The following is a 22205-nucleotide window of genomic DNA, read 5'->3' as shown; positions in this document are numbered from 1 at the left end:
GTGAGAGGCGGCGGCGGCGGCGCCATCCCGTGGCCGGAGCCCACGGAGCCTCGGCGGGGCGAGCCCGGCCCTCGGCGGGACCCCCGCGCCCCCTCCCCGCCCCGCCGGCAGCGCGGCGTTCACCCCTCCCTCCTTCCCTCGCTCCGTCTCATTAAGATAGGGCTTTATGCAGAACATCTGTAAGGGAAGGCAAAATAAATGACAACACTTTTACACCACTTCCTACTTAACTTCTCTTTTTATGTGGCTGCTCTGGATTTTCCGACGCTTTGTACTGCTCCAATCTTGTTTGGATGTTTGTACATGTAATACTCTGCCCACTCCAGCTCTTGGGACGGGCTTGTCTTGTATGTTCTTTTTCTTTTCCCCCCTCTCCCACCCCCGTCCCAGTGTGCAGAGGCTTCACAATCTGCTCTGCTTCCTTCGCGGTCGGGGGACGAGCAGCAGGATTTGTGAGCCAGGGCAGGGACAAACACAAGTGTCGGACATTAATCACACCTTGTCTTTGCAGAAGGTGAGCTCCAGGCACTATGCACCCACTTATTCCTCTTCAAATCCCCCCTGCTCCTTCCAAGCCGTCGCCTTCCTGTCTCCACTGAACAGCATTTTTCCCTGACCCGGGGTCCGGACAATTGTCCTAATGGTATTTAAAGAAAACAAGGATTAAACATTCATTAATGCTTTTCCCCCTTATTTATACTGTAACATCAGAAAGTTGAGTGCCCCGCTCCCGGAGTGTGTGTCAAGCCTCACTCTAAGGAGAAAAAAAAGCTTTTTAAGGGGGATGGCTCCCATGTCCCACGACATCTGAATCCTCCTGATGAACAAGGAACCAATTTTCGGGGGGAATTAACACTCCCAACACCCCCGAGAAGCGGTACAAAATGAGCAGAAAGTGGCTGTGCCCTGTGAAAGGGCATTTCCTTCCTTATCCCGGGGATCAGGAGCGATGCTCCGTCTGTTTTATCCTCCCCCATCTCCCATCTACCTGGAATCATTCCTTCCCGCCGCCGCTTTTCCGAGATCGCCTGTGAGCATTTTAGCTTCCCCTTAAGCCCATGCCATTAAAGAAGCGGCTGAAGCAACAGGTGAGCAGGGGGTTTTCAGGGCTTGGAGGTGGCGGCCGGTGGCTCCGCGGGGGCTGCCGGCACCGAGCCGCCCCGGCGCGCATCGACCGCGGGGAAAGATGCTCCGCGCCGCGGAGCCCGGCGCCGGGCCGAGCCCGATGGCTCCCCAGCAAAATCTCCTGCGGGAAAAAATAAAATAAAAATAAAATTTAAAAAAAAAACCAACCCAAACCTTTCCCCTCTAACCCCAGTCAGAGCAAGGGAAAGGAGCCGCTCCGAGAAGCGCAGCAAGAGCTGCACAAATGCAGTTTACACCTGCGACACGGAGCTGGTTGTATTCTGCTCCGCTCGGCTTTAATTGGAAATCTTTTCCGTCTGCCCCAACTCCCGAATCATCTGGGTTTAATAAATTCTCGCAGTACTCCTGCTGCTCCAGAGAAACGCCGTGGCAGAAGCCGGCTCTGCCCGCGTTCCTGAATCCCAGCACAACAGTAATTACCGTAGGAGCAAGAGTGGCCTGGGACTTGTTTTTGGTCCAGGGAAAGGGTGGGGAGACGAGGAGAGAGAAACCTGGCCGTGAAATGGGGCTGTAAAGCTTAGAGATGTATATACACACACATGCATGTATGTACAGAAAAGCAAGGAGCAAGTGCAAGATCGAAAGCAGAGCCCGGCTTTGCTGCAGCCACGTGTGCCATTAAAAGCAAATAATTCAAAGTACTTTTAAACTATAAAAACATGGGATCTTTCCCCTTCTATTACTTTTTTTTTTTTTTTTTTTTTTTTTTTTTTTTTTTTTTTTTTTTGCGGGGGGCAGGGGGGAAGAAGGCTCCAGATCCCGTCTCCCCTTCTCAGATGACCTCGAAGGACCGGTTTTTTCACTTTCCCATGTGTGTGCGCTTTTGCGCTTTCCGGAAATCAATCTGAAGTTTGTTCAAAATACTAAACTAAAATAAAACTGCGCTACAAAACCTCCCACGCCCCAGAGACAGAGAGGAGCCCCTGATTTATTTTTCTGCCTTTTTTTTAAAAATTATTATTATTATTTATTTCCATCTTGTCGTGCTCCCCACGGAAATGATCTCCGGGGGGTTTTGCTGGATGTGTGAGCGTGTAGAGGAGATTTTGGTGAAGCGCAGTGGGAGCCGATGCCCCGACGGGCCGGGGGCTGGTGGCGGGGCTGTCAGCACCCCCAAAGCGGAGCCGAGGGGCTGAACTCCTGGCTCAGTCCCCTCGGGAAGGTGTCCCCTGGCAGTGGGGACAGTTGGCAAGCAGTGGGGAAGAAGGACAGGACCTTCTCGGTCCGCCACACCCTGTGGAGTGGCGCTCCGAGGGTCCCCGCAGCTCCCTGCCCTGCACGTCGGGTGACACTTTCAGGCTGACCAAAGCGGTCAAGTTCTTTCTTTAGAGAAATTTGCTGCTACCCAAAAGTTTCCCAGGGCTGAGCTGGCACATTTCGGCCGCCTTTTGCAGCTCCCGTTTGGAGGGAGGGCGGGTGAAGCCCTTCCCTCGCCCTTCTCAGGCAGATGCCAAGGGTCAAACGCACAGAGGGGCTCCAGGAGAGGAAAAAAAAATCCCGTTCCCAGCCTTCCCCTCCCGCCCCGAACCTCCTAACTGGGACATTGAAAAAAAAATAAATAAAGCTTTTCCGTCTTTCACTAAAAAAAAAAAAAAATTGGTGGAGTTTGTTAATATTTTTTTTTTTTAAGCTGGGGATAATTTAGGATTTATTTCACGCTAGAAGAGAAGAGTGAAATGAAGTTGTTGGGAACACGGTCACGCTGTGAGCGCCCACGGCTGCGCCCCGACTCCTCTGCCGCCCAGATGAGCGGGGAACATCCACCTTTAGCGGTTTTTAGGTGCTGCAGCCCACGGCGGCACAGAGCGGTGCCGTGCGGGGTCCCGCTGCCCGCAGGACGCGGCTCTGCCCCGGCCCGGCGCTCGGGGCCGGGGGAATCCGCTTGGGCACGTCGGAGGCTCGGGGCTGGCAGGGATTGTCCGCTGCCTCTCGTCCCTTTCATGTATGCCCTGCCTTGGGGTGTGCGTGGGGGGGTTACAGCTCTTTAATTGAAACCTAGGAAGGAAAATAGTAATGGATACCAGGCTTCGATGGAGAGTACGTGTCCGCGGCTGCATGATGAGTGTTAGTTCAGCAGACTTTAAGAAGCCGATTCTTCTTCCCTGTCATTTCTTTATTGACAGCAGCCCCTATTAGATTTACCATGTCCTTTTGCAACAGCTGGTCCGCCCCCCGCCCGAGGTATCAATCGATGACCGGGTGACTTGGTGGCATCTTGAAGAAAACGGGAGCACAGTGTGTGTCAGCGGCGGTGCCAGGGGCTCCCCGTGCCCTCCCTGCCCCGCAGCGCAGCGGCTGCGTGTGCCCGGAGCTGCCCCGCACCAACCGGGCTCGGCCCCGCTCCGAACCCGCCGGAGCTGCGGAGGAGACGCCCGGGGGGCGTGTGGAGATGGGAAAGGCTCCGGTTCTGGGTTGTTAAAGAACACGGCTGATGGTCAAAGCAGATAAAATCGGTTTCTTTGCTCTCGAGTGCCTTGTTCTACTGGGTCTGCGGGGAGGTGGGGGGGCAGTGCCGCGGCTGGAGAGCCGGAGGGTTCTGCGGGAGGAACCGGCGCTCCTTGGCCCTCTTGTTGTCTTGTGTGTGTGTTTAAATAATTGAATAAACCTATCCACTCATTCTCTCTTTCTCCCTCGCACGCAGAGACACAAAGACAGCATTGAAAAGATAGATCTGTTTGACTATAGGAAAGGACAATTAGCGCGACTTCCTGAGCGGCAAACTGGATGTATGGCTTGGGTATTAAAAAAAAAAGCCTTATCCAAATAGTGAACTCTATTTACAATTTCTGCTCGGCCAACGATGGTGGAAGCAGAAAGATGGGTGTAGAGAGGGCAAGGGAGGAAACAGGACTTTCATTTTGTTTCTGCTAGCAACACATTGGTGAGAAGAACAAGACCAGGGGGTGGAAAGGGTCGCCAGATCTGTGAGTGCAGAGGGTGTTGGTTTGTGGCAAGCAGAAGCTGAATGGTGCAAAAAGGACTCAGAAAAGGTAAAAAGGGATGTGAGCTTGGGAGGGAAGAGGTCCGGCCCCAAACCTTGCTGTGCCCTGACATGCCTTGGTCGGTGAGGCTGGGCCTGGCCCGAGGCAGAGGGGAGAGCTGCAGCAGGCAGCTCTGGGTGCTCCTTTATTTTCTTTTCCAGTCTGGGACACAGTGGAGGCAACTGGAGAATGTCAGAGCAGCTGGGATGGGGATGAGATGAACGCAGGTCTTGTGAGGAGGGGAGGAACTGGGACAGGGCCGGTGATGTGAGCACCTGGAGCCCCGATGTTTTGGCAGGATCCCGACCGGGCTCTGGGTGCCAGGAGGAGTGACGGGGTTGGGGGCTGTGAAGGGCTGCTCAGTGCCAGCATGGTGGTGACCCCTTGCTGGGGACAGCACTGCCTGACCCCACAGTGCCTCTGCCACACTCAGCGCTGCACCGCTCCCACCAGGCTGGGCCACGAGCAGCCTTCCCCTGAGCACTGCATCCCAGTGAGAGGTGCTGGAGGAGAAACCTCTCCAAGTGGTGCTTTCCTCTCTTTTTCCCCCCAGTATTTCAACAAGCAATGCTGTCTCTGGGCTTCCCCCAACTCTGCAAAGCCCTCGGTTGTGTTGGGAAGGGGCCTGATCCCCCTGGTGGGGGATCTTCTGTTCAGGCCCCTTTGATTGCAGTGGGACACGATAGGGCTGAGCCTGCTCAGGGAGGGAGACATGGGAGACTTAATTCTCAATATTTTTAATGCCTCACAATGCTTTTTTAAACTCTGGCAGATTATTTTTTTAAGTTTTTGGGCCAGACTTTCCATGAAATCCAATTTGCAATTGGAGGAAGTGTTCTGCCAAAGGGGAAAGCAAAGAACTGCTACAGTGATTCCCCACTCTCCCCATAGCAGCTTGTATGATCCAAGTGTATAGACGAGCTCCCTGAGGGAGCTGCTCCATTACACTTGTGGCCTGCAGTGCCACTCTGGGATGGATCTGTGTCAACAGGGCCCCCATCCCCTGACACCTTTTGTGGGGCTGGGGAAGGGCCTGCCCAGGGCTGGGCACACTTTGCCTCGGAAGAAGCGTGTAATCACCACTCCCCAGATGCCCCCTGCGCTCCAGCCAGTATTTACTGCAAACCTGCCAAAGTAAACCAGCCCGCTGCGTTTTATTTCGGATAAACACAGCGTGGCCACGCTGGGGTGTTGCCTTCTGAAGGGCTGGAGACGGAGCAGAGGTTGCATTGCCGTGGGAAAGGGAGGGAGGAGAGGGATAAATCCTGCAGGATGCAGAGCTGCTGGCAGGCAGGATGGGTCTGGGCCCCTGGGGATGCTTGGAACAGGCAGCACGATAAGGAAATGCATAGATAGGATGCAAAACCCCACTTAGGCTGTGCACGTTGGCCCTGCTCACCATGCACCGAGGCTTGTTCTTTCCTGCAGAGCATCCAGGGCATGGAGGGGGTGTCAGGGACACCTCAGGGGCTGCTGTGCAGCGGGGATTGGCGGTGTGCCCCAGGGCACGAATCCCTCCCGGTGCCACACGCCCACAGCATCTCCGCAGAGGCCGTGGAGCGCACAGAGCCCCTCCACGCACGCACACACGCCTCGGAGCTGCTCCCGCAGGCCTGGGAGAGGACGTGTGGGCCTGAAAGCTGGGCTGCCTTTATGTTCCTCTTGCCTCCTTCCTCCAGCTGGCTCTTCAGGCCACCGGGAGAGAGCCAAAGGCTCTCTCCTCCCTCCCCTCTAACACATACGCTCGGGGAATGCTCGCTGCAGCGCCGAGCTCTCGTGCAAACGCTAAAAGTTGCTTAGGAGGGTGAAATCCGAGGAAGCGGAGCTCTCCCAGCCGCTCAGCCACCACAGACTCGGGGTCTGGATCCAACCGGGAGAAACCCATCGAGGTGCTGGCGATGGAGGAGTGAAGAAGAGCTCGGGAGGGTGGGAGCCGCTCCCCCTGCCCTGGCCTTTAGCTCTTGTGCTACGAGATTAGAGAGCCCCGGCCTGGCCGCTCTCCGGGGAGACAGCAGAGACCTTTCATGCCTCTTTGAAGAGCCAAGATAGTGTCGGCCTTGGTGCAAGCCCAGGCTGTAGACAGGCCGGGAGGCGCGGGGGCAGCCGGCTATCTCAGCGTGCTATCACCCTGGCTCCCCCCGCCACCAGCCCCATTCCCACCTCCACCCGCTCCCGCTTCACCGTCAGCCACCCTGATCTCTCTTTTTTTTTTTTTTTCCCTTACTCCCGTGCCATCCCTTCGCTTTGCCATTCATTTTTGCGGGTCTCCTTATTTATTTACTTCTGCGTCTCGCTTATTTGTTTCAGGCAAAGAGGAGGCTAACAAGTAGCTGGAAGCACTGGCCAATATTTAACTAAGATGGCTGGCCATCAGGTCCCTTTTGTTTGCTTGCAAATTAATCATCCAGCGCGCAGTCGGCGCCAGGGTAGATTTATCACACACAGAAGGGGGAATGAGGCGGCCGAAGGGAGACAAAGACTGTTCGCACCTTCCCGCTTTTGATCTTAGATTAGTGCAGCCTCCCTTCATAATACGAGTCTCCGGGGGGCTTCGTCGGGGAGGTCACTCGGAACTGGCGGAAGTTTGCACGCCATTAGACAGACGCTGGAGTTGGAAATCATAAGCGGCAAACATTTTATTTTCCTGCGCGGGTGGGTGCGGAGCGGGGCGCAAGGTGCGGAGGGCGGCAGCGGCTCCGGTCGGTGCCGCGGCGCCGGGGGCGCGCTCCGGCGGGGCGGGCGCGGGGCCGGGGGCGGCGGGGCCGGGGGCGGCGGCGCTTGTCCCGCGGGAGCCCGCGGGCACCTCCCGCTCGCCGCGAGAGAGCGGCGGCCCGCTTGGGGTAAATTGCAGCAAACTTCTTGAGGCCGCCGGGCGTTTGCTGGGGACGCCGATAAAGGGAAGGCATAGGCTTTGGGGCTCCCGCCGCGGCAGGAGCCCAGGAACCGGTTCCCAGCAGAGGTTGGGAAGACTCGCTCTCCTGGTCGATAAGCAGCCGCACAGCGCAGCCGAGCGCTGCGCTGGTAACCAGGCTCCTGGCTTGGTGAAACACATCAGACTTCCCCCCCTCATCCTCTTTGAACGCATTACTCCCGCTTCTTTTCCTCCCTCCTCCTCTTTTCACCCCCACCCCGACTAAAGGGGAGATATTTTGGTGAATGCAAAGCGATCCTAGACGCTGGTTACCACAGGGACTTCACCAAGCTGGCGCCAAGCGCTCTTAACCATGTGCGTCAAAAATGCAATGTTAGAAGAGCTAATCACTTTAGAGGTTCCGCTCCCATCTGCGCGCAGCCAGCGCCGAGCCCCCGCGCTCCCCCGCTCCGCTCCCGGCGGATTATCCTCCCCTGTTTAAAGCGGGGTGGGGGGCGTCAGGAGATTCCCCCCTCCCTCCCTAAGGCAGGGTAGCGATTCGGCACCTCCCAGCGCTGGGATACCCTTCCTGACACGCGTGGGCGCTCCGTGCCCTGCATGCCCACGACACGCACAGTCACAAGCCCCCTCTCGCTGCCCTACACTGTCACACACCACTCCCAGCAGCACCCACCCCCACCCCCGAAATTAATATATCTCCTCAGAAACTTCCCGGGAGGATCCTGCCCGGCTCTTCCCTCTCCGTGGGGTCGGATCAGACCCACGCGTGACGCCTTCCCCGGGGGGTGGCTGGCTCCATGCGAGCCCGGGTTAGCCGGAGCTGGGCCCCCCCGCCCGGCGCTGCCCCGGCCCGGGCGCAGGGAAAGCCGCACTTCCCGTCTCCTCCCCGCGCACCTCGTGGAAGAGGAGGGGTGTGGGAGCGTAACCCTGTCGGCGCCGGTGCCAGCCGAGTGGCCTTAATCGGCAACGCCGAAGAAAGAAAGAAAAAAAAGGAATAATAAATACATTAAAATCCCATTTTCCAGCGGCCTCCCGCTTCCCTGCGCGCACCCGCCTGGATCAGCAGCCGCCGGGGCCGGGCCGGGGCCGGGGCCGAGCCAGCGGCCGCCGCCCGCCCGCCGCAGCCTCCAGCGCCCACCACAACAATGATAGCGGCGGCCGGAGCCGAGCTGCGAGCGGGGGAAGAGCCGCACAGCCACCCCCAGATTGGCGGGGGGAAGGAAAGCGCCCGGTTCCCGGCCTGAAGGTGTCGTTGAAAGAAAGCAACTTTGCCGGGGAGGGGAACAGGGCGCGGGGGCAGCGGCAGGGGGGTGCCACCAGCCGGGGACCGGCGGGGATGGGCGTGCGGCGCGGCGGCCTCCCGAGGCGGCTCCGGCCCGGGGGGGACACAGGGGGACCCCGCTACGGTACCGGCGGCGTTTGGGGAAAGGGGGCACGCAGCTTCGGACCCCCCCACCGCCACGCGTGGGGACCCCCCCGCTGCCGGCGCTCGGGGAGCTCCTACCGGGGAGAGCGGCCGGGCAGTGGCCGGGCTGCCGGGGCGGCGGGAGGCCGGGGCCGGGGGGCGAGGCGGCCCCCAGCACCCCCCTAGAGGCGGGCGCTTCCCTCCTCCCTCCCTGCTCCCTCCCCTCTGATCATGTTGACATATTCACACGGCCCGAAGTACTAGTGATGCTTTGCTGCAGCGTTACAGTTTCCGACACCTTCTTTTTATAACTCGGCGCTGTCCCCCTCCACCCGAGCTGTCAGAACCCCGCCTATGGAGCCTCACAATTGGTCCGAAAGCGTCAAAGAGCCAATCAAGGCGGCTCCAGCTCCCCTGTAACCCACAACACATCCCTACGATCGGGTGCGCGCAGAGCACAGACTCACAGGGAATTCTCAGAGCCGAGAGGCTCCTTCTCCCTCTCTCTTCTCTTTCTTTCTCTTTTCCTCTCTTTCTCCCTCCCCCCTTTTTCTCTTCATTTCTCTTTCCCTCTCACTTTCTCTCTCTTTTATGGAGACAACAGTATAATTCTGCCAGATTTTTTTTTTAAGGCACAGCGAAAGAGAAAGAGAGGGGAAAAAATAAATTAAAAAAAAAAAAAAAAAAAAAGGAGGAGGGTGAAAGAAAGAAGAGATCCTGATGGAAATCAGGGCACCCTGACCAGCTCCTGCTTGGGGAGTGAGGAAGGCGAGGAGGAAGCGAGATTTCCCTACAAGTTTTTGCTGCTGAAGGTTGCTCAGGAGCCTTCCTCGGCCGGCGAGGGGGGGTGGGTTTGTTTGCTTCTTTCTGCTTTCCCTCCTTCCCCAGCCTCTGTTCTGCAGCCTGAACGTACGGAGGAAAGGTGGAGGGGTGGGGGGGAGGGGGAAGAGAGCCAGCCACCCAAAAAGAAAACCCAGCTTCGAGCCGTCACTCTCCGCCACGGAAGAAGAGAAGGGGGATTGGGACTAAGAGAAAAAAAGAAGACGGGAAAAAAAAAAAAAAAAAGGATTTCGTCTTGTCCAGCTCTTCTGCGGCAACAGGAGCAGACAGCGAACCCGGTGGATATTTTTTCTTCTCTTCTTCGGCGTTTCTTTTCCAGCACAAGGACTTCCACTCAGGAAAAAAACGCAAACAGCTAAAAAGCAAAACAAAGCCTCAGAGACCGAACACGAGAAAAAACAAGACTAATAATGAACAATCCTGTTAATCCGCTGTCCCGAGGGCTGGGGATGTGCCCCGGCTCGGGAAGTTGTAGGCTGTAGAAGTTCTGCCTCTCCCTCATGTACTGTGCTGTTTAGGGCTTGTTTCCCCCAACCCTTTTTTTTTTTTTTTTTTTAAATTTTTTTTTTGTGCTTTATTGCTGTTATTGTTATTATCTTAATTTTTGTTCTTCGTGATGTGCTGTTAGAAACCACTCCGGGACTACTCCAGCAGTAGGAAGACCGAGGAGTGGAGTGGATGAATTTACCGATGAGAGATCCAGTAATCCCTGGGACAAGCATGGCTTATCATCCCTTTTTACCGCACCGGGCACCGGACTTTGCCATGAGCGCCGTGCTGGGACATCAGCCTCCCTTCTTCCCGGCTCTGGCTTTGCCTCCCAACGGAGCAGCCGCCCTGTCCCTTCCCGGGGCTCTGGCTAAACCCATCATGGATCAGTTAGTGGGGGCTGCAGAGACTGGCATTCCCTTTTCCTCCCTGGGTCACCAGGCAGCAGCCCATCTGAGGCCTTTAAAAACTCTGGAGCCAGAAGAAGAGGTAGAAGACGATCCGAAAGTGCATCTGGAAGCTAAAGAGCTTTGGGAGCAATTCCATAAAAGAGGCACAGAGATGGTGATTACCAAATCGGGAAGGTAGGTCTGGGTCTGGGGTTCGTGCCTTTCTCCCCCCCCCCACCGTTCCCCACCCCTCAGTCTCTGCACCCCACCAGGGCAGGGCTCTCTCTCCGGCAGTTTCCTCCGTAAATCTCCTTTCACCTGCAATTCTGGGAAGCTTTAGGCAGCTGAAGATCCCAGCCCGTCTGGGGCACCAGGCTGCCGGGAAAAGCCCAGGCGTGACCCGGCCCTGCTGAGCATGTGCGTGTGCAGGGGCTGAGAGGGTCTCTTCATGCTTCAGTAGCTTAATGCTTGCTGGAGAAGACTGGGAGCAGGAAGAAAATAATTTGGGGTTGGCAAAGGGGCTGGCCTGGTTTTCAGCCTCGCTACACGCAGTTTTTCTTCCTTAAGAAAGGGGAATGAAGGAAAAATCCTTTGGAGAGGCGTCTGGGGCAGGAGGGCAGATAGGCTCGGTGTGTCTGTGCCGGCATCTCGGCTGGGTTTGTGCTGGCTGGTTATGTCTGGAAATGTACAGAAAAGCTGACAAAAGTCCCCAGACGTCCTGCAGCCACCGCTGGAGTGGCAGGGAAGGGTTTGCAGCCCCGCGCTGCCTGTCCCTATATTTATGTAACCTTCACGTGGGAATGAATGAACACACACGGCGCGTCCACGCTCGGCATTTCTGCTTTTTATAGGTTTACCCGTCTGAAATCCCTCTCTATATTCGCTACTCATTGACATCTGGGCTCTTTTACAACTCTATCTATTGCTGTGATGATACGTAGGGTGAAAACCTCCTTTGAACCCGGGTGTTTTTCTAAGGGGCTCTCTGAGAAACCTCCCAAACTCTCCACATATGATTTGCCAGGAGAATTACTCGAGGAAGCCACTCCTGAAAAGTCTTCTTAGATGGCCTTCAGCTGCCTTGCTGGAGCTTCGCCTATTTGCAAAGCACCAGTTGCAGGCTACAGGCTCAGGGGAAAAAAAATAAATAGAAGCCTTAAAAGCAGCAAAGAGAAAAAAAAAAAAATCCTCCTCGCACGTTTTACTGCTTTCCCGAAGTTTTTTCTGTTAATTGTGGTCAAAAGTTTTTGCGTGAAAGCCTCGGCCAGTATTAAGAGCTCTTACATGTTGCAAAGTCATGTGTTTCCTTTTAAGTTGAGATTTGCTGAATGCCAACCACTCGATATAATAAACAGCAAATTTGTGGTATCCTGTTGCAGTTTGGAGCCGGACCTGGAGCGGGGTTTGCAGGGAACCCTCGGCACACGAGGGGATCCCCAGGTGGCCGCAGCACGGGGAGAGCCCCGGCACCTCTCGCTGGGCGTTTTTTATTCTCGTCTGCGAAGTGTAGAACTCCTCACTTTATCGGGAGGTTGCGTTGTAATAGTTCAGACGTTTTATTTTATCGGGGTGCGATCAGCTCCCATTTCTTTGTTTAGCAGGCAAAAAGGAAACTAATGAGAGATCAGAGAGCCCCAAATGGGCCTTTGCTGTTTAGGAATGGCAGAGAGAGGTAGGCGTCTGCTGATTTCTAGGGAATGCGTACATTTCCCATCCAGGGACCATTTTCTCCTGCAACTTTTAAGCGTTTGAGAAACCTTTTCACTGGGGGCAGGAGTGGGGGGAGGAGAGGAAACCTTTTTGCTGGACACAGACTTACTCTGCTGCTTTTGAGAACTGAAGAACTTGCTTGGTAGACACGCTACCAAAATTCAGAAGCTTGTTTAAACGCTGTAATTAATTACATTTTATTTTTCTCTTGTCTTTTCTTCCCCCCACTTCCTCCCTCCCCCCTCTGCCCATAGGAGAATGTTTCCTCCATTTAAAGTGAGATGCACTGGACTGGATAAAAAGGCCAAGTACATTTTATTGATGGATATTGTGGCGGCTGATGACTGTAGGTACAAATTCCATAATTCCCGGTGGATGGTAGCCGGCAAGGCTGACCCTGAAATGCCAAAGAGAATGTACATCCACCCGGACAGCCCGGCCACCGGCGAACAATGGATGTCCAAAGTCGTCACCTTTCACAAGCTGAAGCTCACTAATAACATCTCTGACAAGCACGGATTTGTGAGTGCCTTTTACACCTTCCTTTGCCCCCCTTTTCCCCTCCCTCGCCACCCGGCCGGAGCGGGGGTCCCGGGGGGGTGTGCCCGGAGCTCGGCGGCTGCTCGGCCGGGCTGGTCCCGCTGGCAGCTCCTGCAGGCGGCCAAAATGCGAGGAAAACGGGGAAAAACATCTCCCCACGCACCCGGGGACGGGCATCTGCCCGGTTTATAACAGTCCTTGATTTTTCCTCCTGCTGGGGTCAGGATTAAAGCCTGGAGTTTGCTCTGTAACCTCCCCGTGCCATGCAGCGTTAACTTTAGGGATACATTTCCAGCGCAGAGCAACTCGATATTTCTCAGAGCTGCGGTGACTTTATATATCTATATATATTTTTAATAAAGTCGATCACACTTTCTAAGCGTAGGAAAACGATATGCATATGTGTATAAAGGGCTTAAAGGCCTAAGTACGCAAACGTTTAAATCTATATTAATCTGGATAATGTAAAGCAAGCCGGAGTGAAAATAAACAGGGACTAAAAGCAGAGGTCAAGTTGCCCATTCATGTCTATCCACTCCTTTACATTTACCGGGTGTGCAGAGATAAAAACTTACCCTGAGAGTGAAATCAAACAAACCTGCTGATAAGTGCTCTGTCGATCCTGGCCATTTCTTTCTATTCCTGGGAAAGCCTCCGCCTCGGAGCCGGGGCTTGCTGCTGGTGGCCGCGGCCGGGGGATCTCTAATGTGCCGAAGATTGCATTTGCTGCTGTGATTTGATTAGACGATACATTTTTGCCGTTCGCAGAAGGCCTTAAGTGAATTTGGGCACGCAATTAGACCGAGCCGAGGCTCTCGTGGTGGTGTTGCAACTGTAGCTGCTGCTCCTGCTTGACTCGATTTTATTTTTGTTTTACACTTTGAAATCAAAAGGCATTGCTGCCGGAGCCCAAACAGCTGCTCCCCCTCTCCGAGCGGAGCTCTGAGGGGATCCCCCCTCTCTCCTCTCCTTCCAGAGGTCCAGCCAGAGCCAGCCCCGGCGAGCTGGAGCTGTCAGGACTTTTAGTTGGATGCTGCGAGGCATGTGCGTGTGTTTGGAGTGTGCTTGGCGGGGAGGAGGAGTGAGGGGAGGAAGGAGAGGGAAGGCAAATTAGGAGGAGAAAGTGCCGATGGCTGGGGGAAATGCTGCTCCTGCTGACCGTCTTCTTTCCCCCTCTCCTGCCCTCTCCGCTGCCCCCCTCCCAGACCATTTTAAACTCCATGCACAAGTACCAGCCCCGGTTCCACATCGTCCGAGCCAACGATATCCTCAAGCTTCCTTACAGCACGTTCAGGACCTACGTTTTCCCGGAGACTGAATTCATCGCAGTGACCGCATACCAGAATGATAAGGTAAGGAGATTAAGAGAGGATTTGTTTTACGTGTTTTGGCTTTTAAGAGAACTTTTACTCTGCATTGTTCCCTTAAAACTCACGAAGCCCATCCTGCTCTTCTCTCTCTGCCCTCCTTTATCTTCCCCCCCAAAACCTCCTTGATCCAACTTCGGGAAGGCGCTGGAGGAGGGGGTCGAGCACTCTCCTAATACCGACCTCGGGGAAGGCAATTAAAAGGAGGGAGGACTGGGGGTGAGGGGGAGAATGTTTAGGGGTTTTCTACCGGTTTTTTTTCCCCAGTATATCTTCCCAGTATGAGGAAAGGGATGGGGTGGAGTTTGCTGCTCTTAGTGTGGATTTAATCTAAGATGCATCAGGGAAAAAAAAAGTAATAAAAAAGACTCGGCTCCGTGTGTCGAAAGACAGAGTGGGGAGAGCAGCGGGGCTGAGATTTTGTAATTCTTCCTGGCCTTTGTGCTGTTTTAGCTCCTTTAACAGCAATTGGCAATAAGGCTGGAGCGCACGTCTGGTTCCTATTATTATAATATTATGATATTTTTTTTTTGCATCCTGCAGTGTTTTATTATTTTTTGTGGTGCAGAAATATGCTCTGGTCAGAGAGGGGTATCTCGCTTGAATTTAGCTGGAAGGGCTGAAAAAGCCCGTGTAAGAAAGTTGTGCAGCGCTGCAAACGCTGCCTATCCACTGCTGCTGGTTTATTGTCGCTTGCGATGAAGGTGGTATATTTGGGAGAGTGGCAAACGGCGAATTTACGATTATTAAGTCAAGTGGAAGGAAGCGAAGGAGCCAAAAAGGGGCTTTGATTATTTTGTTGTCTGTGAATTACAGCTTTGCGTTCGCGTGGGTTGAGCGCAGAGGCTCTCGATGCGCAGCGCCCGCTCGCTGCACTCCCCTGTGCCCCTCTCTGCCCCTCACATCCTTCACCGTAAAAAATTCGGGCGTGAAAAAGGGGGGGTCTGTACCCTTCTGCCCTCCGTTCCCAAAAAGCCGCTTCCCCCTCGGGGCTCGGGCTATTTTCCTCTCTCTCTGCAGCCGGGCACTTGGGAGGAAACTGAAAGAAAATGAGTGTACAGAGAGTAGACTTTGCTTTGGGACTTATCAGCAGGGCTGGCCGCCCGGGTCTATCAGCTGGGGGCGGCTCGGCTGAAGGACAGAAATGAGCATATTTGTGTGATTGCCATGAAATCGGCTGCGAAGCGGCGTGCGGAAGGGAAGCGGCGGGGAGCCCTGGGCTCGGCGCGGGGGGAGCAGAAGGCACGGCCGGGAGCACCTGGATGAAAAGTCCCGCTGGTTTTAGCGCTGGGGTTTTCCTGCTCCCGTGTGTGCGGCGGGGGGGGCACTCAGGAGCCAGGGCCGGTCCTGCCCGCACTCGGGCGCAGGCGGGGTTTGCTTTTTAGGGTCATCCTCTGCTCCTAAATTGGGGGGTTTAGCTGTGCTTCCAGCCCGGGAATGGAGCGGCGGGGAGGCGGCGTTCCCGTTCCCACCGCTCGCATCCCATCCCAGCGGGGTGAGCCCGGCCGGGCTGTGAATTCGGCTCCGTGCATCGTACAAGCCGGCACCCCCCATCCCTCCCAGCAGTCATTCCCTGCCATAACCTGAACCCCGAGGATACCCAAACCGAAAAACTTCCACACACCCCCCAAAAAAATATGAACTGGCTCCTGGCACCCCTGGCGCCCCAACACATGGAGCATAATGCGATTATATAAAGTATTTTATTATAGCAAGGGGGTGGGTATGATTCCTTTGCGGTTTAATTATGGTATTTAAAGAGTTTTAAGCACAGGCATAACTTGCATGGATCTCATTGCACAGCTCAATTAATTCCAATGTGGTGGCAGCAACACGGGGCTCTTTCATTGCCACCACGGTCCAGGTCACCGGCCAGCCCGGCGGGGGACTGGGGGCAAGCTGCCTCCAAACAGCTCAGGAAAAACACATGGATTCACCCAGATCCAGGGACCTTTGCCCCCTGCCCAGTCCTACTCCTGCCAGCACTAGGGGAACTCGGAAGAGTAGGGTTTGCTGTTATTTTATAATACAAAAATCTCCTTATTCTGCCCCAACCCCCTAGCTATTTCTTTTTTTCTCTCTATCCTATAGATCACGCAATTAAAAATTGACAACAATCCCTTTGCCAAAGGTTTTCGGGACACCGGGAATGGAAGAAGGGAAAAGAGGTGAGTCTGGCTTGATTCTTTACAGGCTCCTCGTTTGGTTTTTATGTGTTAAGCTCAGAACACGAGCAGAGGTCAAAATCACCTTGCCTTGCCTCCAAACCACACTTCCCCCCGCCAAAATCCATAAGGATCTTGGCGTTAATAGCGTCAAACGGATTGCATGGGAATTCTTTCCTGCTTTCCACGTTTAGTTTTCACGTCACAGGGGATGACTGGCCAAAGGGAGTGCAGTGCATGAACCAAATATTGCTAGAAAAAAACTTTCCCTTACAAATTTGAGAGGGAATATTACAGTGTAGTTTGGATCTGGGACTGGAGAAGAGGGACAAGTGAGGGCTGAGCACTGCGTGAATCTCTGCTGGCATTTTTCTGGGGACTGTCTGGAAAAGAGTAAAATGGAGGAGAAACATAGAAATAAACACAGAAATGGAGGTGAAACACAGATATGGAGGAGAAGCACAGAAATAAACTCTTTGGACAGAGGTATCTCATGAATATGGAAGTAATTAATGATAGAAGATTCTTTATTTTTTCCAAAAGCAGCAGGACAGAGTTTGTGCCCCAGGTAGGCAGACAGAACTCGTTATAATGGGACTCAAGACTTTTATTTTTAATATAAGAAGAAAATATCTGCAGAAAAAAGGGACAATTTTTTTCCTCTAATGGGGGATATGTCTGTTTTGTTGCGTTACAGGAGACGGGATATTTTAGCCATTTGCACAGGGGTTTAGATAATGAATAAATAGATCTGTTTCTCCTTTTTCAAACAAACAACAAAACAAAAAAGTGGGGGGAACGTGGTGTAAACCAAGAAGCCTCTCTCCCTGCCCAGCACACACAAACACGCACACGCCAGCTCCTCTTGTCCATCAGTGTTAAAATAAAGCCTGTGCTGGAGCCACAGGACGGAAATGATTTCTAATTTCTCTAAATATAAATAGATTTTTTTACTCCGGGTTAATTGTTGGTGAAAAGATTACATAAAGTGCCTAACAAAATAACCACTTCCTAGCAATCTTAGCAACCATTAAGATGGCTCATATCTCTGGAACATCCTTGCCTTTTAAAAGCTAATCTCCAGGGAATGCTTCCCTCTCCCCTCCGCCCCTTGTCTTTAATATCAGCCCTCGCTGAGGAGCTGCTCACGCTTCCAAGAAATCTCCTCTCATTAGCAGCCAAGCCCTGCTGCCAGAAACGCTCTCCTCCTCGAGGGGACCGTGGCTCTGAATTCCCCGAGCTCCTGGTGCCCCAGTGGGAGCTGCAGGAGGGGCTGGGGAGCCGGGGGGTCCCGGGGGGTCCCGGGGGCACCGGGGGCCCTCGCCCAGCGGGTCTGTGCCCGCAGGAAGCAGCTGACCCTGCAGTCCATGCGGGTGTACGACGAGAGGCAGAAGAAGGAGAACCCCACCTCGGACGAGTCGTCCAATGAGCAGACGGCCTTCAAGTGCTTTGCCCAGTCCTCCTGTCCTGCCGTGCCTGCTGTGGGCACCTCCAGCCTCAAAGGTGAGAGCTGTGGCCCCTGGTCTCCTCCGGGAGAGCCTGGGTGCCCGCTCTGTGGTGGCAAATCCTGGCCTGTACCACTGCCCTCTGGCACTGGCCTGTTTTCCTCCCTTCTTTCCTTCCCTCTTGCCTTCCTTCCTACCTCTTCCCTTCTTTTCTCATGTTTTGTCTCTTTGCTCTCTTCTCTCTGTTCTTTCTCTCTTTAGTTTTTCTGCCCTCGCTTTCCTTCATTCCCTTACTCTTCTTCTTGTTTCCTTTCTGTCTTTCCCTCTCCTCCCTTCTCCCCTCTCACTCTCCTCTCTCTGCCTTCCTCACTCGTCCTCTCCTTCTCCCTCTCCCCCCGGCCTCCCTCTCCCCTTGCTGCACATTCATCCCTCCCCTCCTCGGTTCAGAAAGGAGCCAGCTCCGAGTCAAGGGAGCAAAGACAGACCACGGGGCAAAAGTTCAAAACTGGAGTCACTCCATTAATATCCCTCACTGACTCTGTTACCAAAGGAAGGATCTTTCCCCTGGATACAGTCGCGAACTTTGTTATAGAAAAGTCACCCTGGGTTTCTCCGTGCGGGGCTGGGAGCTGTCTGCAGCTCTCTCTATGTATTAATCCATCCCGGGGCGGGGGGGGCAGGGGGAGGAGGAAACAACCTCTTTTTTGTAGTTGCTTTACTCGTTTTTTTAAAGGCCTGCCGAGCTGAGGGGAGGGGAGCTGGGAGGGGACCCGAAAAGCAAAGCAGAGCTTCGCACCTGGGGCGCTGAAATTAGGAGATGAAGTACAGAGGAATCCAGCAAAGCCGTGCATGTGTTTGGGGAGAAGGGGGGCCCAGGGGGTGATGAAGACGGCTGAGGGGTGTCTCTGTGTGCATTTGCAAAGTTTACCCGTTGAAAGGGATGAAAACTTTGGAAAACTTCATAGGAGACACGTCCCCAAGGCCCTTCAGCCCTGCCCCGAGGTTGCTGCTGTCCCGTTCCAGGGCAGGGGGTCCCTGGGGGCTCCGGCAGCCCCGGGGAGCGGAGCCGCTGGCCCCGGGCCCGCCCGGCTGGGGGGTCGCTGCTCCGGGCCGCTGCTTTGTTTCGCAGCCAATTTTGCTGCGTTGTGTAAAACTCGGGCTGGCTTGGACGGGGCGGGCGGTGGGAGCAGGGGGCTGTATTTATTTATACAATAATAAAAAAGGGGAAGTATTTCCATACAAACCTCTGGCCGATCAGGAAGCGTCTCTGCCCCCTCTCCCAGCCCGGTGGGGATTTCGGGATGTGCAATGCCGGATCCCAGCCCCGGGCCCCCTTTGTCTTGCAGATCTCTGCCCCAGCGAGGGAGACAGCGATGCAGACAGCAAAGACGATCCCTTGTTAGAAGGAAACGAGTCGGGCAAAATCAGCACGACCACCGCCGCCACCCCAGCGCCGGCCAGCTCTGCTGCCACCGCGGGGGACGACCCCCGGGACAAGGGCGGCAGCCCCTCCAAAAGCCACTTCTTCCCCGGGGACTCGGCAGGGAGCCGGAGCCGAGAGAGGACTGAGAAAGCCCCTCCGGACTCCCGGCACAGCCCGGCTACCATCTCTTCCAGCACCCGGGGGGGAAGCCTGAGCGGCGAGGAACTGAAAAGTCCCCTCAGGGATGGCCCCAAAGTAGATGAGAACCGACTGCTGGGGAAAGAGCCCTTCACGCCCCTGACGGTGCAAACCGACAGCACGGCCCACCTGAGCCAGGGACACTTGCAGAACCTCGGCTTTCCCCCTGCCCTGGCCGGCCAGCAGTTCTTCAACCCGCTGGGGAACGGGCACCCGCTGCTGCTGCACCCCGGGCAGTTCGCCATGGGGGGAGCCTTCTCCGGCATGGCCGCGGGCATGGGGCCCCTCCTCGCCACCGTCTCCGGGGCGTCCGCCGGGGTGTCGGGACTGGACAACACGGTCATGGCCACGGCGGCGGCCCAGGGACTCTCGGGAGCATCGGCGGCTGCTTTGCCTTTCCATCTGCAGCAGCACGTCCTGGCTTCACAGGTACTGCGTTCCCCCTCCGGGCCGGGGGCTCCGCGCCTGGGGCCGGGGGAGGGCAGCGGGCACCTCCTTCAAACTCCCCCTTCCATGTCCCCCCAGTGCCCCTCTCAGGGGCAGTCACAGGGCTTGGGGCAAGTCGGAGGAGGGAAAGCTGTGGGCGGGGAGGGTGGCCCAGCGCGATGTCCCTGAGCTCTCCGTCTCTCCCCGCTGTCCTGCAGAGCCCCGCAGCCCCGATCGCCACCGGGGCAGGGCCAGGCTCGTCCCGGCCTGCGGAGCGGAGCCGCTGGCGGGGGGGATGTGCCCGGGGCTGCCCTGCGGAGAGGGACCTGCGGGTAAAGGGCGCTTGTCGCAGCGCAAGAGAATTCCCGGTGAGGGGGGAGAGTGGGGCAGAGACCCCCACGGCCGTTCGGCCCCCGATGGGCCCGGCGGGAGCGGGGCCGTGCAGGGCAGAGCCCGGGCAGGGTGTGCCCACGCGGTTTTGGCCGGGGCGGCGGGAGGACGGCTCTGCACTCTCCATCCCGGGGCAGCGCCCGGCGCGGGGCTGCCGTGCGGGCCGGTAACCCTTTCCTCTCTCTCCTCCCCTCCCGCAGGGCCTGGCCATGTCTCCCTTCGGCAGCCTTTTCCCCTACCCCTACACCTACATGGCGGCGGCGGCCGCCGCCTCCAGCGCCGCTTCCAGCTCGGTGCACCGGCACCCGTTCCTGAGCGCCGTGCGGCCGCGGCTCCGCTACAGCCCCTACCCGCTGCCCGTGCCCCTGGCGGACGGCAGCAGCCTCCTCACCACCGCCCTGCCCGGCCTGGCCGCCGGCTCCGCAGAGGCCAAGGCGGCCGGGCTGAGCGGCAGCCCCGGCTCCGTGCCCCTGGACTCCGCCTCGGACCTCACCAGCCGCTCCTCCACCCTCTCGTCCGGCTCCGTGTCCCTGTCCCCCAAGCTGGGCGCGGACAAGGAGGCGGCCACCAGCGAACTGCAGAACATCCAGCGCCTGGTCAGCGGGCTCGACCCCAAGCAGGACAGATCCCGCAGCGGCTCCCCGTAACCCCGGCCCCCGGGAGCTCATTTCAAATCCGTCTCGCAGTGCACTTTGTTTGAAAGAAACCACATCCTCCACCCCGCGAGTGTTTGTTTTTTTATCCCCTTCTTTATTTTTTTCTTTCTCCCCCCCACCCCCCCTATATATTTTTTTTTAACATATAAAATCCCGCGGCGTTGTGTGCGTGCTTAGCAACGAAAAGGTATCTGGAGGAGCAGGGAAAAAGGGTCGGGGATGGGGGAGCGCTGGGTCGGAGGCTCCTCACAGGGATCGAGTGGGGTTTGTGGCATCCTCCTTTTATTTTCTTTTTTACCAGTGTAAAAAAAAAAAATAAAACCGAAAACCAAAACACACCGGAAAAAAAAAGAAAAAAAGAAAAAAAAAAGACCTAAAAGAAAAAAATAAAAAAAAAATCAAACAAACTTACGGATAAAAATTAAGTAAGAGAAGTGATTTTTTTTCTCTCTGAAAGAAAGGCGTGTAAGTAACTCACGTATTGGTTCTTCAACAGTTGTTTCCTGGGCGGGTTGTTAACCACAACCTCCTTAGTCGATATTAAGGGAAGCTGTGTGTTTAAAATATTATTGTGATGTCTGAGAGCCAGTTGGTGGCTTTTTTTTTTTTTTTTTTTGCATGTTCCAGAGTAGTCTGCTTTTTTTTTTTTTTTTTTTTTTTGAGGGGGGGTGGTGGTATTTTTTATTTCAGTGGGGTTTTGATGTTTATTTTTAATGCTCGTTTCAAATCCCAGGGAAAAATTATTATTAATAATAATAAAAACAAAAATAACACCTTTGTCCCTCTACCTTAAACATCCTCCCTTGTAGCAACAAAAATAAGACGTGTAGTTGGAAAGAAAAGAAAAGTGAATTTATTTTATCTAAAAACCTCTGTAGCTCGACTGTAGATTTATCACAGCTTTCCCTCTTTAATTGTATATGCAATAACAAGGTTTAACATACTGAGAAGAAGAAAAGAGTGGACACTATTATTAAAACAAAGTATTTATGTAATTATTTGATAACTCTTGTAAATACGTGGAATATGAATACTCAAAATTAAACTTTAATTTATTGACATTGTACATATCTCTGTAAATATGACTGCAGCGATCTTCTTCTTTTTCCTTCTGTTTTTATTTTTAGTCGTTTTCATTTCAAGTTGGTAATTCCTTTAAACATAGATCCCGACCCAGAGGAGAAATTCCCCCATTTGTGAGGGCTCAGTTTTTAAATCGGAGCTCAGCCCAGGAAAACCTCGTCCTTTGGTCAAGGAGCCAAGTGCAAAAGGCAAAGCAGAAAGAAACCAAATTATTCAAAGACCTTAAAAAAATTCAAAGAGAGAAAAAGACGAAGCAGTGTGCCATGGTAGCTTTTAATCCTCGATTTCTTCAGTGTTCAAAATGTCAACAACCACAAAATTATATATGTTTATACACGACAACAGGCTTCTCCAGTGGCTTGAGAGAAAAAAAAAGAAGAGGTGAAGATTCTAGGATTTTCTGTACTTTCTATCATTTTTGCCTGTTTCCCCAGTGCATCAGAAAACAACCCCGCAATGGAGTTTCACTACTGTGCTTATCGTTGTCTTTGTTTGAGTGAGTGCATATTTTCTTGGGTTGAAAGTCAGGTGCTCAGAGCTGGTTCAAAGGAAAAAAAAAATGAAGGTATATTTTGTGTTATATAAATGTCGAGAAGTTCTTGCTATTTTTTTTTCTGTAATTCCCCCCCCCCCCCCTTTTAAAAGTCACTGAAGTTTCAATAAATTTTTATTGAAATGTC

The 22205-nt window shown here is 54.4% G+C and overlaps 1 protein-coding gene and 1 long non-coding RNA gene across 3 annotated transcripts; one reads left to right on the top strand and one right to left on the bottom strand.

Annotated features, from left to right (window-relative positions):
* Nucleotides 1-219: 219 nt before the first annotated feature.
* Nucleotides 220-8612, bottom strand: LOC115497378 (uncharacterized). The gene is made up of 3 exons (XR_012058375.1): nt 8504-8612; nt 989-1246; nt 220-637 (listed from the first exon to the last, which is right to left on the bottom strand). It is a non-coding gene; the product is annotated as an uncharacterized lncRNA (long non-coding RNA).
* Nucleotides 8613-8680: 68 nt separating this feature from the next.
* Nucleotides 8681-22205, top strand: TBX3 (T-box transcription factor 3). 2 transcript variants are annotated; one of them, XM_030285675.4, is made up of 7 exons: nt 8681-10317; nt 12087-12354; nt 13578-13724; nt 15831-15907; nt 17250-17407; nt 18696-19399; nt 19987-22205. In XM_030285675.4, exons 1-7 carry the CDS (start codon nt 9923-9925, stop codon nt 20431-20433), a joined length of 2196 nt encoding a protein of 731 aa, XP_030141535.2. In that variant the 5' UTR covers nt 8681-9922; the 3' UTR covers nt 20434-22205. The 2 variants fall into 2 exon arrangements, with proteins under 2 accessions (XP_030141535.2, XP_072792161.1); XM_072936060.1 differs by lacking the exon at nt 8681-10317 and adding an exon at nt 10351-11794.

Source organism: Taeniopygia guttata, chromosome 15 (assembly GCF_048771995.1).
Source record: "Taeniopygia guttata chromosome 15, bTaeGut7.mat, whole genome shotgun sequence".
Lineage (NCBI taxonomy): Eukaryota > Metazoa > Chordata > Aves > Passeriformes > Estrildidae > Taeniopygia > Taeniopygia guttata.
Note: the sequence above shows the minus strand (reverse complement) of the source record. Positions and strands in the feature narration are given on the sequence as shown.